Here is a 16,829-nt window from a genome sequence, read left to right on the forward strand (position 1 = left end):
TTAAATACAGAAAATTGTGGCTATGCTAGTGTCATGCAGCACTGCTGTTATGGTGCTGTAGCTATTTATGTTTGAGCTTCTGGAAAAAATACAAAGGCAGATCTAGAGTACTTTGCTGGTTTGTTTTGGTTTTTTTTTCAAAAGTATTCAGATAATCATCTGTATATCTTTCATATTTTAAGTATCTTGTCTTGAAAAGTACTGAGCATTAAGTTATAAGCTAGATATGTGAAGACTTTATTTTCATAGCTTTTTGTGCCAAATTAAAAAAAAATACAGATTTTTAAAAACTATTGTATTTATAAGTTAAGTAATAGACAACGAGTACATAAAATGTAGCAGAGTAAAATGTCTTTAAGATCAGGCAGTGACAACAGAAAATTTTTGTTTGTTTCTAATTATAGGTAAAATTATAAAATCTGTTCCAGGAAAGCTGATGAAAGAGGTAAGTAAGTCTTCTAGGTTGCCAACATTTTAACTTCAATGACTAATTTTATGTGCTACTAACTTACAAGCTAGTCAAAAATTTGTTTGGAAACACAGGTTTTTGGTTTTTTGGTGGTTTTTTTTCTATAATTATGTAAGTGACAGGTCACTCGTATCTTATTTCAGAAAGGTCAGCATTTGGAACCGTTCATCATGAATTTTATCAACTCCTGTGAATCTCCCAAGCCTAAACCAAGTAGGCCTGAACTTACCATTTTGAGTCCCACTTCTGAAAATAACAAGAAGGTACAGTAAGTCATCTACCTTCCCCACTTTACCAGTGCAGGGAAAATTGACCATACTCTGAACATGCAAAGAATAAACAGAAAAGAACATAAATATGACACCTTACCTATTTTGTGTTGTCTTTTTGCACAAGAAAGTAGTAGTGCAGAGATTTGCTGTCTTCTGTCTTGTAAGTGTCTTAGTCTGAATGACTTTTGAGGGTTGGTTGTTTGGGTTTTTTGGTTCTTTATGGGGTTTTGTGGTGGTGTTTTGTTTTTTTTTTTTTAATTCTTACTGGATTTGGAGATGAGGATACAAAGTAGAGAGCCTGGGAAGTACAGAGAGAAGAAGAGGGAAAGTAAAGGTATAAAATGGGAAATGTTTTAATACCGTGAGGCAGCTTCCTTTTTGAAGTAAGATGAGCTTGAGTGTTTGACAAACGTGTGGCTTGTCAAAGGGCTACGAGCCAAAATTGTCAAGGTGCTGATACCTGTTTATCTGCCTTTAAAACATTAGTATGCAGTTCATTAATGTCTGGTGTACATAATATATTAACTATATAATTTAACTGTAGTTTCTCTCTCCAACCAGTTTGCCACAGCTAAAGCCCAACACTTCCAATTTTAACCTTGTATTTGATTGTACAAAAAGGTAGCTCTTAGTCTTCCTGTATTTGTGGAATTTACAGAGGAATATTGCTTCTAGACTAGGATTTGAGAGACCCAAGGTCAGTGTTACAGAGTTGATGTGATTTGGGACGAAATATTTAATGTGCACGCACTTTGCCATGTGAGAGGTTCTAAAAGAAAACTCAGTACTCTATGTTTTTCTGCTATCTTGTTAGCTTTGGGAAGGGGAGTTGAAACTGGGCTGTGTAAGCTAGGATACTTCATTTTGCAGTGATAAATTGGAGATGTATAATGCATAGCATGAGAGGGCAGGAGATAAAGATTGGAGTTTTTTTCCCCTCTCTCTTCTAGTGCAAAAACTAAGAGGCATTAAATGAAGGTGGTAGGAGCCAGGTTCAAAACAGAAAGTGGTAGTTCTTGCAATGGTTAGTAGATTTGTGGAACTCCTTACCAAAAAGATGTTGTGAATACCAGAAGTTTAAACAACTGTAAGGTGAGACTGGACAAATGCGCAAAAAAGGAAATATATTAGGGGTGAATACCTGTAGAGAGACCGCATCTAGCACTTGAACTAATTTTTAGTTGAAAACAATTGGAGGCTGGAAGAGTATTGGTGAAAATTACTGTCTAAGCCTGTTCTCCTCTTGCAAGAGCTAGAAACCCAGGATCCATTTATGGTTCTTGTTCATGATGGGCTGTTAAAAAAAGTGGACCTTTTGATTTCCCTCACTGTGGACACTTTTATAGTGTTACGACACTTACAGAATTTGCAGCTACAAAACTTCTATAATGATTAAGTACAATGGCAGTTAAATGTATTACTTTGTTTACATTTCATCTTCTAAACCTGAAGTCTGAATTACTACAGCCAATACTGTACTATTAGCTTACATGTGCACGCACACAAATTAGTAGTCTTCATTTCAAGTCCTTTCTTACCTTGGACGCTATTTCTAAGGTTAAGATACTTTGCTGTTGTTGTCTGTTCAGAGGGATATAAATGTATCAGCAGTTTTAAAAATCAGATGTAGAGTTTTTGACTTGTGCTAGAAACAGTACAAGCAAAAATAATTCAAATGCTTTTTATAAAACAGCTGACAGCATGCTACAGCATATTATGAACAATCCATGATTTTTTTACTGTGATCTGTCAAGAACTACTGAAGTTAGTAGCTTTAATACATTTAACATACTTAAATAAAATGTTTGAGCAACAAGCTTTGCATTCTGAAGCATTCCTGTGAAGACAGGCTTCTTTCCATAGTTTGATTTCAAAACTTCAATAGAGGACCAAACCTAATTCTTTAAAGTGGTATTCAAAACCATTTTGCATTGTAAAAGGTTAAAAAAATGTATATAGCATTGCTCAGTTAAAATACAAACTCTAATGTGTTGTATGTTAGAACATGTGTACAGAAATTTAGGCTCTGAAATGAGGTTTTCCCAATTCTCTTCAACTGTGGTGATCCCAGGAAGGCAAAGAACTGGCTGCATTTTGGCTTTCATTTTGGAACACTGAAGTTTCCTTAAACAAAATGTAGATCTTTGCTGCCTTCTGTTTTCTAATGTCATATTTGGAAATAGTACTGTGGGGGAAGCCGCCTTAGCACTGTTGACTTAACGCCCACGTATGCGCTCCATTGGAAACTCAAGTTTGTAGAGTCCGAGTCAAAGTTGTTGCTAGTACTGCTGATCACCCCGCAGGAGGTGCTTTTGTCATGAGGTATGAATTTCTTTGCAGACAGCAAAAAAGATGAGGCCACCCTCAGCTCCCCACTCCTTCCTACTATCTGTTGTGAGAGTGAGTCCACTGTCCTTCTAAGCAACTTTATTCTAGTTAGCTGTTTTATGAATAAGTAATTGGTTCTACATATATTTTAGATTTTCTTTTTTCTTTTCCAAAATAAACCTGCTTTGTTTTGGGGAGCCATTTGCTGTAAATGGATGGAAAGTTTCAGACTTCAGTGTATGTCCTGCAGAGTTATGATTATTATTTAATGATGGTTACTCAAGACACTTTGTCTTGGGGGATGCTGCAAGACTGTTCTATGATCAGATACTCAGTATCTGTTTGTACTCAAATGATAGTACCAGTTTTGACCAGGAGAGGCACGTATGCATAAGGAACTCACATGCTGGCTGCTTTCTTACTAATTTCCCATCTAGCAATTTAGCCAGAGTGCGCACACTTACTGACACTATTACTGTAATTATCAGAGATCTGATAGCCCAGGTTTCAGTGTGTTATGGTCTCTGCTGAGTCTTCCCATGCACACTGTGAAATTCATCTCTCTTGATGATTTGTTGGGGTGCTTGTGCCTTCTTTGGAAGACAATTTTCTCTTTCTCAAGTCAGCCCACACTTGGGAAAAGCTTTGTGCCAGGTGCCAGGGTACTGCACTGTTTACATCTTCTCACTTAACTGGATTTGATTTGTAAGCCACGCCGGTTTCATTTACCAGACGATTTTAGTTAGGATCAGCGATGCTTTTTTGGAAGCAAATCTCCTGATGATCTCCACTTACTGCTTTCTCTCCTACTAGGGAGCTGTCTTTGAACTCATTAACTGAATTTATTTCAGGTGAAGCTAAGCTGGAAAATGCTGGCTAGGAGTGCAGGCGCAAAGGGGTGTTCAGTCCAAAGGCCAGACCAAAGGTAGACTTGAGATAACACCCCTCCCCACCCCGCCAAATATGTTTGGCATAGACTTCAGTTGTTCAGTTCTGCAGTTTCACTCCTGCTGTGCCACGTGACGTCTTCGTGAAGATGCAAAGTGCTGTGCAGCACCCTTACCCAATAGAGGCTGGTGATGGAGGTGAATGCTAAGTGTCTGTACCAGGATTGTGTGAGCTACCTGTATGGAGTCAATGAGGAGATCTGGCAGGCAGCCAAAGAGATGGAAGGTTGGCACTTTCTGGGGGCTCATCTGCGAGAAGAGCATGTTATCTCATAGCAAGAAAGTTCTATGACACCGAATCTCTTGGTTAACGCTAAAGTCGATTTCCAGCTGATGCTTGTATTGCCACAGTGTTCCTGTATACCTTGTCTGGCACGGATCTATTTATTCTAGTGTCAACACATTGGAATCTGCTGAGAATGCAACACAAGTTCCCCGGTGCTTGTGCTACCAACGCTATTGCCATCAATAGGGTACACCGGGCTGCCTCTTCATCAACGGGCTGAATAAGAAATGCCTGACAGTCTGTCAGGGCAGGTGTAGGCTTTGAGTTCAATCAGAAATGCACCTACTTCTCTGAAAGATTTTTCTGCATGCTGCTTCCTTTTGAATATTCCTGGTGCCATGTGTATGTTTGTATGCTTTAAATATTGGTGGAAAGAATTCTAGTTAAAAATGCATAATGAACATGGGTAATCAACCTCAGTACAGCCAGTAGCGATTGGGTTTTATCCTATATCAGATCCACTAGATTGAAAGAGTTACCAGCCTCCGTGGTTAAACACATGAACAAAAAACCCTACTCCCCCCTCCTAGGGGCACCAGGAGGATTTCTGGCTTTCCCAGCTATATTTCTGTTCTGAAGGTCTGTAAGCAGCACTATTGCCTTCTGAACATACTATTGTCAGACTTGCTAGACTAGTTCAGGACTTACGAGCTCATGCAGACTTTGCAAAATATGCCTACGGAGGCATTGTTCCGCTGGCATGTAATCACCTGCCACCAGCAATAAAAACTGCTTTTGGAACACCAACAGTGTAACGTATGTTTATGCATAGTTACTTGGAGGAAGACACAGTTGCTTTTTAATACACTAACTGGTGTGGTTCAGCCACTGCATACATTTTTTCTTCTTACCGTTTTGGTAATCTGTACTTTGCAAATGAGTGGGAAAAACGGTGGAGAGGTTAATGCCTCTGGTTGTGGATATTGTTCATAATTGTGGTACTGCTTCTATAAATTTCACACCTCTGCTGGAATGTGTAGGCGTATATTTGCATATGCACTCACTAACGGCTGAGTAATTTTCTTTTTTTCTATTAGGCACTTTACGTAAGCATTCATACTTATTTTGCTAGCTTTTCCCACCAAGAAAGCCTCTTGTACAAGGAATTACTTTGGTCTTTTTCTTAATACAGGCCTTTTATCTTTCACTTGCTTCAAGAGCTTTGCTTCCATTATTAAACAGTGCTAATCCGTGGAATTTCCTCATTTAAAGCCTTTTAAGAATATTTCATGGTTATAATCAGTTACTGTTTAATCTTAAAGATCTGAATAATGATAGCATTGGAGTTTGTCTTGCTTGTCTTTTTTTAGTCTTAATTACAACAGTGAGCATTATATCATGTGTCAAATATTAACATGCGCAAAAACATTTAAAAGCCAAATCCTGCGCTTATCTGAATTGTGAATATAATCTCAACTTTTGTATTAGATACCAAATTGTATGCTTTTCACTTGGCTTTCTTCTGAGGCAACGTCCTAGAAAGTGCAAAAGACCTAAGTAGAGATGTAATGCTACTTTGTGTTACGGCTGCTGCGTCCTTCAGACGTGCATTGCTGATGACTGTAGAACAAACACTTGCACTGGAATAGTGCAAAGTATATACTTTATAAAAACTGCTTATTGGCTCCATAATTTTGGCATGCGTGGATCTGCTGTTGCTTTCTGAAATGCCATGTGCAAGACTCTAAGCTTTCAGAGCTTGACAATGATCGAGGAACCATTATATTTAAGACCCAAGACAGATTATCCACGTGCAGAGGTACGTGCTACGTTCAAAAGATACTGCTTCTGGTTTGGGGTGAAAGTTGAAATAACTTTTGGAAGCCAAAAAGCTTTGCCCTAAGATGGCCTTCATGTTTGATTTTTTTTTTTTTTTTTTTAATAGATCACCTACTGGACTGCTGTTAATGATTTAGTTTGGTCTGTACACCCTCCTCTGAACCTATAGCTACGTTGTGTAATGGGCTGCTTTGAGTTGGCTCAGTATCTATCACCTCTGTCAGGTCATGGGGTGTATCTAAAAAATAAATGAGACTCTTGTTTAAGTTAAGTTAAATCAAATAAGATTTTCCAAGTTTCCTAGAATCAGTATTGAAGAAGATACAGACTTCAGTTTATACAGGGTTTTTTAAACAACATACCAGGGATGCTTTCATACAGTAGGCGTGAATAATTATGTGTTCTTTTTAGGTTTGTTACTTTCCTGGATACCAGTCATCCACCAGCGCATTAGCCATGTTTGCTCTTTCATGTAATTTACATAGTAACTTGGTGTTATTTAATTTGAGTGAACTTTGAGAAGATAATGCCAGCAGTTCAGCGTTTAACAAAAGAGAGGGCCTAAAGAAGTACAAGTCAAAACCTTGGTCTTGCCAGATTTCCTGATGTAATTTTTCCTAAGAGTGCAAAGCGTTCTGTTTAGAGACTTGCATAATTCAGAGCCTGTTGCAATTTGGATGTTTTATTGGCCTTATTTATTTCAGGGAGAACTGCTCTGCAGAAAGTGAACCACATATAAGCAAATTACTTCCTATTCCTTGGAGCTATTTTTCATTTGGGAGTGATACAGAAAAATCTGTGCCAGTAGCAATCATCTCAACCTAGGCAACGCTATAATTGCAGTGCATTTGCCTCTAGTTTGGGGCTATTTTTTTAGAAGCTCGGCATAAACTTTTGAACTTTCTTTTCATAATACAAGAGTATTTTGTGTCATTTTTTTTTTTTTCTTTAGATCAGCAGTTTGGGGGATAAGATAACTTAGCAATCACCATTAACAGTTTATTTTAAGTATTGTCAACTGTGGAGAGCCTCAAAATTTGGAGAACTCCTCCTTCCCAGCTGCTGGAGCCCACAGACTTGGGGCAGGGGAAGGAGTACTGCCTAGGGGGTATGAGACTCCTTATGGGCTGACGGGAAGAGCCTCTTGGCATTTTACAAGTGTTATAATGATATCTTTTGGGGAAGAACCAAAGGCAAGGAAATGGAGGGATCATGGTGGTGGTCAGGGGAACATAAGAAAAATAGAAGAATAAAGGAATGAAATGAGAAATGGAAATGGAAAGAAACCCAAACTTCATTAACTCATGAAGTTTTTGCTATAAATAATCAAGCTGTCAGGGGAAAAAAGGATTCCTCTGTGTAAAAAGTTGGCTATTTTGTCTAGAAACCATTGTATTTATTTCAAAATGGAAGCCAGCAGGAAATTTTAGGAACAGTTGGATGTCATAGGGTTCCCCTGTGATTTAAGGCTAACAAACACTGTATCCTTTATGCCCCTCGGTACATCAGAGGAATGAAAGCCTGTGATAAAAGTCTAGATACAGGAAGCTATCAGGAGCAAAAGGGCTAACGAATTAATGTCTTGGTGATGATTTGTTCTGAATCCAGGTATTTTGGTTGTCAGGTATCACCAACATGCGACGTGCTCTTTATTTTTTTCCTCCCTGTGGGAAGTGAAGAGGATTTTTAAAAAACAAAACTGCTTAGTTCTTTGAAAGCTCTGGGAATAAAGCTACTTCTAATAAAAAAAAAAAACAAAAACAACCCAACCCTAAGAACTGATAGCTATCCTTTTGCCTTTGAATGCAGTGTTTTCAGTGTTCTGTTTCTGTTTTTAGCTTTTCAATGATTTATTCAAGAATAATGCAAACCGGTCTGAGAATACAGAAAGACGACAAAATCAGAACTACTTCATGGAAATGATGACTGTAGAAGGAGTCTATGACTACTTAATGTATGTTGGTAAGAAGTGATTTCTCTTAATTATTCTTGTACTTCATACCAAATACGAAGTTTTGGTTCTTTGGTAAGAAATTAAATTATACTGTAGTAATCATTTATGATTCAGCACTTGCAAGCTTAACAATATACAACGTGGGAACACAGTCATTCTTTACAAGACTTTATTGCTGTGCTAAAACATTGCAATTTATCATTCTTTATTGCTCAGTTCTTTTGTTATATCTCTTTCTTTCTGCTTCAGAGTATGAGCTTATGGGAGTAGGTCTGTTCCCTTTTCTCAGATGTACCTAGGCTGCTTCTACACTCTGGGAACTAATTAATAAAAAAAGTTAAAGGAAGTATTTGATAGGCAGTTGGAGAATAGTGATTTTTTTTCCAGCATTGCACTAAAATAATACTTGCTTGCTGGCAATCTTTTCTTTCTTTTTTTTCTTTTTAATAAGCGACTCCTTTATCATCATTATTAGGAGAACATTGTAAATGTGTGTTACTGTAACTCTGCAGGTAGGGTAGTTTTCCACATTCCTGACTGGCTGCATCACCTCTTGATGGGAGGAAGAATTCTCTTCAAAAATACATTGGAACTGTACACTGACTACTACTTGCATTATAAGTTAGAACAGCTATTTCAGGAGCACCGGTTGGTTTCTCTGATAACACTGCTGAGAGGTTAGTAAAAGTTAACATCTTTGACGTGAAAATACTGCTTTCGTTTGGCATTTGAAATCCTTTCTTTTAAGTTGCCAAGTACTAAACTTTGCAATGCTTGACTAAAGCTAATGGAGTTTTAAAAATCAAGTTGGCCTATAAAAAGATTCCAAAAGCTCATTGTGGAAAGATGCTGAGTCAGCCATGTTGTCTGTCAACGATGATTACAGAAAAAAAGTATTATGAATAGTACCTTGCTAAGGTGTGCAAAGAACAAGAAAAACAGAATAAAGGTGGTTTGGTATATCAAAGTGCAAATATTTCATGCGGTCTTTAAATTACTTTTCACTTGTGTGCTACATCACAGTCCTTTAACTTTTTTGTTCCCTCTGTTGTGGTAGGCTTTTAAGGGGGTTTCAGTGTTCTTGGCCTTCAAATAAGGGAAGGGGGGAGAGGTTAAAAAAAAATTTTAACATAACCTTGCAGCTGTAGAGAAGTATTATCTGACTACGGTCTGATATAAACAACACATCTGGCCAAAGCTCTGCAATCAAGACAGCTCTGTCCTTATCAAGCCAAAAAAAAAACCTTGTAAAAACAAAGGAAATGAATAAGTGTTTCAGAGCCTAAACCAAAACTGAGCGCCTAACGTTTCTGATGAACAACAATTCTTGTTTTTTCATGTGCAGGTAAATCTGAGGTTTGTTTTTTTTTTTTTTTTTGTTACAGTTCCAGGCAGTGTCCAGGCACGAGGTTTTTATACTGCTTATAGTTTTGAAAATATAAGGGAAATTGTAAATAAGGAGATCATAACTAACCTGAAGTAGAATTGATCCAAACCTAGAAGATAATGCTTTAAAAATTTGAAAAGAATGGAAACAAATTGGCAAAAAGATTGTCCTCTACACAGGCAGGGGATTCTGGATTCGACTAGGCTAATGTAAGCAAAAGCCTATTATCTGGCAAGGCTAGAATTCCCTTCTGGTCAAGATCACACAGAAAAGAAGCTCAACTTCGAAGCCATAATCCAAAAGGCGTTTCATACGTCAGTGATGCGTAGCTGCCGAAAAACTTTTTTTCAATGTGTCTTCGCTGCAGATGCCGTGTTCTGTGAGAATACCGAACCTCGCGCTCTCCAGGATAAACAGAAGCGAGCAAAGCAGACTTTTGAAGAGATGATGAGATACATTCCAGGTTCTGTATTTCACGACTCTCTATAGGAGTACGGTTAATTGTTCAGAGATATATAACCCGGATACAGTCACGTTAGCTTTCCAAATCAAATACTTACGCTGCTGAGATTTGAGTTGACTAGAATACTAGTACAGTTTGGTCACTTAAGTGTTGCTGACTCAGGTTATAGCATAGTGATTAATAAAGAGATTATGGAAATAAAAGAGCTTTACAAATATATTTAATACCATAATTTCTTCATTTTTAGAATGCTCTTATGGTTTGTATTTTATCCAGATGAGAACTGGGTTAAAAAAGGCACACTGTGAAGCTGGAAGATAAATCTGAGCTCTCCTTAAACTGTATAAACTAAGGAAGAGGGTCCCATTTGCTAGATTATTCAGAAAGTAATGAAAAAATTTCAGCTTATGGTTTATTAAAGAATGCATTAGGGCAATACATTGATGTAATAAAAAGTGGAATACTAAGGTGTGCAGCCCTGAAGGAAAGGGAAGGGGAAAAAAGGAGGAAGCAAAGGAGTGTTTGTTTTTCCATTTACCACTTTAGATGGATAAAATTTGAACTCTTTAAATTAAACTTAAGTTACATGAGTTCTATAACTGTATCGTATAGCTGTTTTGCAGTGCTTTCTATTGACTTGTGTATTTCTTGTTGGTATCTGGTCTAGATTTAATAGGCAAGTGCATTGGGGAAGAGGCTAAATACGAAGGCATCAGGCTTCTGTTTGATGGGCTGCAGCAACCAGTGCTCAACAAACAGGTAACTTGCAATGCATGAGAAATGCGCCTTTTGGCATGGGATTTCCTGAAATGAATGTATGGCTATAGCAGAGGAGCGAGCTGTAATTCAGTGTTAAAAATAAAAAGCAGTACTGTTGCCTTGGAGTGTTCTTAATATTCTTTATTTTCTTTTAGTTAACTTATGTTCTGCTGGACATTGGGATTCAAGAACTCTTTCCAGAGCTGAGTAAGGTATGTGCTAACTCTCTTCAAGAGCCGCAGAATTCTTCAAGCTGCCAGTGACTCTGGTTGTTGGTGCATTTTTGCTGCTGTTCCCTTGTGATACTAATTTTAAATTTTGGGGAAAATCTGTGTTTTACTAATGTGTTGAAATCATCGAAATCTGGAATGCTTACATTTTTATTAATTAGCTCTTCCCAAATCAGTTTAGGCTCATTTGTCTAGCGTACAGCAAGTCTGAGCTGCTGTTCAGTAGAATTGGACACAGCAGTCAGGATCTCTGTGCCTTTCTTTTGATTGATCGTCTCCACTCTGTTTTGTGCATTTCCTGATTTAGGAATGAATTCTGCATGCAAAGCTTAGGTTGAGCTTCATCATTTTTCTTGAGAATATTTGGCAGGAGGGTTTCTTACCTCTAGTTTGGTCACTGCAATATTAACTCCCAGCTATCCAGATAAAGGAGAAAGCATTTGCACAACACAAAGCACTATATAAATGCATATCATTAGGTCTGTGATCTATCTGATAGTTGTACTTATGTATATAAAAACTTCAGAGTTTTACATAATAATTTTACAGTTTGGTCTTCATGGAGATATTAGCTAGTTAACTAGATATAAAAAAAAAAAAAAACCCAAACGAAAAAGCCCTTCACATACCATAGAAGTTTGTTGCATGAGCCCTCTGTGTGAGAACTGTGGAGTGCCAGCAGTGGTTTGTCAGAACAAGCTAGGGCGCCTTCCGTTGTTTTCACTGAAATAAGACCAGCTTTGCAAGTCAAGTCTAACCTACTCTGTGCTCTGTAGCTGGCCTCCTTGTGTCACTGTTCAAACAGTTAAAAACAAACAAAAGAAGACATGACCGACCAAGGGAATAAGGAAGTAGCCTGGAGGCTCGTGTGCCTTAAAAAAACCCTGCTGGTTTACTCCACTGAACTGTTTTCATATCTCGGCAGCTAATAATACATGTATAGGAACACTGGTCTTTCTTCAGTTGATGCTGAAAAAACCTAAAGGCTTTGTGTGTTAAGCATTTAAATAGTCTTTTAAAGCACTGGTCAGGCCCAGAGGGGTGGTGATCAGTGGAATGAAGTCTAGTTGGAGGGCAGTAACTATGGAGGTATCCAGGGGTCAGTTCTGGGTCCAATCCTGGTTAACATCTTCATTAATGATCTGGTTGATGGGGCAGAGTGCAAGGCTGCTGCCACAAAACTGGGAGGAGTGGCTGATAGACCAGAGGGTTGTGCTGCCATCCAGGGGATCCTCAACAGGCTGGAGAAATGGGCTGACATGAACTTCAACAACAAGAAGTGCAAAGTCCTGCTCCTGAGGGGGAACAACCCCAGGCACCAGCATGTGCTGGGGCCACCCAGCTGGAAATCAGCTTGGCAGAAAAGGACTTGGGGGTCCTGGTGGGCGCCAAATTGACCATGAGCCAGCAATGGCCCCTTGCTGCAAAGGCGGCAAATGGTCTCTTGGGCTGCATTAGGAGGAGTGCTGCTGGCCAGTCAAGGGAAGTGATCCTTCCCCTCTACTTGGTGCTGGTGAGGCCACACCTGGAGAGCTGTGTCGAGGTCTGGGCTTCTCAGTACAAAAGAAACATAGACATACTGGAGAGACTCCAGTGAAGGGTTATGAAGATGATGAAGGCACGGGAGCATCCCTCCTATGAGAAGAGGCTGAGAGAGCTGGGAGTGTTCAGCCTGGAGAAGAGAAGGCTCAGGGGGATCTCATCAATACATACAAATACCTGATGAGAGGCTGCAAAGAGGACAGAGCCAGGCTCCTTCCAATGGTGCCCAGTGCCAGGACCAGAGGCAATGGGCACAAACTGAAACATGGGAGGTTCCCTCCGAACGTCAGGAAAGACTTTTTCACTGTGTGGGTGATTGAGCACTGTCACAGGTTGCTCAGGGAGACTGTGGAGTCTCCATCTTTGGAGATGTTGAGAAGCCATCCAGGCATGGTCCTGGGCAACCAGCTCTAGATGGCCTTGCTTGCGGTTTGGCTCAAATGGCCTCCAAAGGCACCTTCCAACCCTAACTATGATGTGATTCCATAACAGTGTGTATATTTAATGGGGTGAAATTTTTTTTTCTTCAAAAACAAATGAAGAAAAGATTTAATTTAAATCAAGATTATGGTTTGAACAACTTCTTAATCCATCCTTCTGTTCTGTATAACTGTGACCCTGCCTGACTGCTCTGCAGTGTTTCAGAAAACCAGATGCAGAGGAGGGACCTCTAACACTGCCGCTGGTCCTAGTGCAACAGCAGAGTTGAGGCCTGGGCTCCGCTGTCCCCTGTGACTGAAGCTGATGGGAGCAGAGCGAGGGAATTCACTGGCCCCGATTTCAGTAGAGGAAAGGAAGAGAAAACACTCCAACCAGGAACTTCAGCCATTTTCCCTTTTTGGATGTACCAAGAGAAGTACAGAACAAAGTACTGCTGCTGTGGTGTTTGACAGTGGGACCTGGTCGTGAGCATACTAGGGCTGTGATGGACCTGGTGAGGCAGCTGAGGAGGGATCACCATGCGAAGGGAAACGCAAGGTGAAGAGGGTATGGGTGGAGGGCAGCAGTTTTCATCTGGAGGCCTAAATGAACAAAAAAAGAATTCCCCCAAATCACTGCAAACTGACTATGAAGCCATTTGGGAAAAGAATTACTTCCTCCAAACACTTGTAATGGGCAAGTATAAAAGTAATGACCAGTTCTTACTTAGTTACCAGTTATATGGCAGAGGGGGTCGCTCCAGTGACTGTTCTTCCCATTCAACAGAGACTGGTCCCTCTTGAGTTGCTCGATACCAAAGTGTGCTTGTAGTTACAGTGAAGAACAGAAAAATATTTCAGGTTGGTCAGTGTTTACGGGGAAAACTGAGCATCCTGGATTTCCATTTGCTTCCCGCTCTTGAGATCTGGTATCTCGAAGGTGTATCCTGCTACATGTACCAAGGCGGATATAGTCTGGATCACTTCTGATATGCTGTGTTTAATGGCAGCACGAGTAAGTGAACAAGTTCTAAGGATAAGAGGTGAAAAACACCTAATATACAACTTTTGCCTTTGCTGCAATGTACAGCCAGTCCCTTGGAAGTCTGTTAGACAGGAAAGGGGACAGCTGAGAGAGGAGAGGAGAAGAGAAGCATTCCTAGCAGAGGAAGGAAAGAAATCCAGCTGAAGAAGTATCATGCCAGCGCCATTTCCAGAGCAGAAAATTGCTGTGTTAAGAAAATTGTATTTAGCAGTTAGGAATGGGGGAGGCGAGAACTTCCAGAGAAAGAAGAAAATACCTATTTTCAGAAATAGTGTTAAAAACCGGAAAGCAGCAGCCTTCCTTTCTCTTAACCCTGCTTTCAATTGGATGTTTTCAAATACCATTAATCACTACAGCTCAGTTCAGTCATTTATATGTAAATATGCATTTCCATACTTAATAAGTAATTTTTTTCTCCTCCATTACTGTTTGACAGGGTCCGAAGGAAGCTAGCTCTGTGTCATGTTGGATGTGAGCGCAGGGATCTTGCTGGACACCCGGTAGCAACCCTTGCTGTGTGCTCTTGTGATGGACATGTGGCATTTTAGCCTTGCAGTGTATATTTTCTTGTAAATAACATGAAACTTAAGTCCTAAAAAAATCTCTTTATGCAATAAAGACATTAACATTTAATACCAATTACAAGTAAATGATATATCTGTACTTTTTATTTAAAATTTGTTTTAGCTGTTATCGGAGAAAGTCAAATTAATTTCCCCAGAATCTCTGCGCCTGAGATTACAGGATGACATGAAATAAGACAGCTGGGAGACCAGCCAAGGTATGCTTTGCTAAAAGAGCAATTACTGTTCTCTTCCTTAAAGGATATATAGAAAAATTGTTTGGAAGAAGTTGTAGAATGCTCCCATGAAGTTATTTTTAACTATCTTAACAAATATTACTATTTTTTTTAAAGAAAATTACGTGATTGAATCCATTGCATACAAATGATCTCAGAACTATTTTTGGCCTTCGTGCTTTCTGTGAGCATGGAAAATCTTGTGTAATTTAGTTTATTTAATATCTGACCTTCAAATCTGAAGCACTCTTAAAATAATAATGGTGTGAAAAGTGGTTTTGACTTTTACCTTAGCCTTTAATTTTCGTATCTGGGTTTGTCAGTTTTTTTCTGACATCCTATTTACAGGCTTAGAAAAGAGGATGCGAGTATGTTCATAGCATTTTCTAAAAATTTATTAGTATAAAAATGTGTGGAAGACTTTTCCTGTAAATCTTAATTTGTTGGCCCAGCCTTTATAAAAGAGACTTTGAAAAGGATTTTTAACAGGTTTTACTCACAGAACAATACAGAGATATTTTAACAAGAATTCCTTGGCTTCTCTTTTCGGACAACACCCATTTTCTCCTTTTACAAGCAAACCAATCCAATGCAGTATTCGTGTTCTCTGTCGATACAGTCGGCATTATATCTGTATTACTTCTGCGTACGTTTTCCTTCCGTTTGTCAAAAGAAGGGAAAAGTGTTATTTCTCTCTGAGTATGCCGAAGGAGATGTCGCAACTCTTAAAAACTGGCATGCAGGTACAGCTCGGTGCGTAAGTGCACTCTCTGTTACTGGCTTTATGCTGATTGGGGGAAGACCATTCTGTAAAATAGTAAGTTTAGGGGCTGGTATTGACAACTCATCAATGCCGTCTTACAACTAGGAGTGTGTCATGGTCGGTTGTTGTTTGTCTCCCTGTTCTAACACAGCTCACCCAATGCAGCTGCATAGTCCAGATCTTTTCCTGTGCAACCCTCAAATTTACGTGGAAACTACTCAGGTCTTGAAATTTAAACACACTGAATGTTTATCTTAATGCACTTCCTTGAAATCTGTAGGTGCAGTGAATTTAAAGGGCGAGTAGCTTGGGTCTGAAAAAGACTAGCGTGCTTTCCAGAAAAACAAAGCAGGTTTATTCAAAACACTGCGAATCAGTTTAATAAAGCAGTAAACACGGAAACATGTTGATGTAAAAATTCCCAATACGAACAATTCTAGAAAAATAATCATCATTTGCACTTATTTATAAGCAATCACTTCTTGATAAAAGTGTCAGAAATGTAGTCTTAGCCCATTTCTGATTCCATACTCATCAGCCTATCTCTTACAACTGTGTAGTTCTTTAAATGCAGCCTTCCCTTAACAGGAGATGGGCTTTTGAGTTACGATCACAATTACGATAAAGCCAGGTTGTGCTGTAAAAAGCCCCATTACTGGGCAACTTCCAAAGGTTGCTGCAGTGCCACAGGAGTCAATGGCGCGTATCCAGCGTTCTCGCTGGATGTTGCTGATAGAGAGGAATGGTCAGGAGTCTTCAGTCTTTGGTAAAAGGTGTAAAATTGAGCATGTTGATAATGAAACATAATCGTAGATTGCGATACAGTCCCTAAACCGGTCATCTTAGATAGTGAAGTGTGTGTATATATACTTGATTTTGTTAAAACTTATCAAAATCAAATCAAGCTTTCATTGCATCCTTTATTAATAGAAAACAAGATGCTGCATCTTCAAAAGTAAAATGGAAAAATCTTTTTTTTAATTGAATGTAAATGGACCTCACGCTTTCAATGACGCAGAGTTTAATCCAGCTCTTTCAGGCATTGGTGTTAGGTATGATAAATATGACTGGAAGCAAAGTAGAATTATTAGATTGAAAGCTTTAACCCTGACTGTAGATCAAAGGAAGGTATATATATCTTTAATAAATCTACTTGTAGAAGCTTGTTTACATTACTGGAATCAGATCCTTAATCAACTCACTATCTAAAGCAGCTAAAAGAATATGAAAAATACCCTATTTCGGTGAGTGGTTGTTTCGTGATGGAGCATTAGTATGCTGGAACTTTGCTTCTTGAAACCTCAGACTGAACTGCGGGGTCCTGCTGAAGTCGTGAATTCTGCGCACTTGTTCTGCACAGTGTGCTTTGATGACTCTGCCACATCAA

General features: G+C 39.1%; 1 protein-coding gene across 16 annotated transcripts in view; it reads left to right on the forward strand.

Moving 5' to 3' along the window:
- Window positions 1-16,829, forward strand: part of SNX14 (sorting nexin 14) — a 62,334-nt gene that overhangs the window by 36,102 nt on the left and 9,403 nt on the right. For 6 of the 16 annotated variants that reach the window (XM_035904026.1, XM_035904019.1, XM_035904022.1 and 3 more), the window contains 7 exons: window positions 405-445; window positions 613-732; window positions 7,920-8,043; window positions 8,548-8,712; window positions 9,790-9,885; window positions 10,553-10,644; window positions 10,800-10,856. In XM_035904026.1, the coding sequence (XP_035759919.1) occupies window positions 405-445; window positions 613-732; window positions 7,920-8,043; window positions 8,548-8,712; window positions 9,790-9,885; window positions 10,553-10,644; window positions 10,800-10,856 (695 nt within the window). The other 10 variants (XM_035888402.1, XM_035888445.1, XM_035888408.1 and 7 more) reach the window with 9 other exon arrangements.

This window comes from Egretta garzetta, unplaced genomic scaffold, assembly GCF_000687185.1.
Source record: "Egretta garzetta isolate BGI_Z169 unplaced genomic scaffold, ASM68718v1 scaffold430, whole genome shotgun sequence".
NCBI classification, from domain to species: domain Eukaryota; kingdom Metazoa; phylum Chordata; class Aves; order Pelecaniformes; family Ardeidae; genus Egretta; species Egretta garzetta.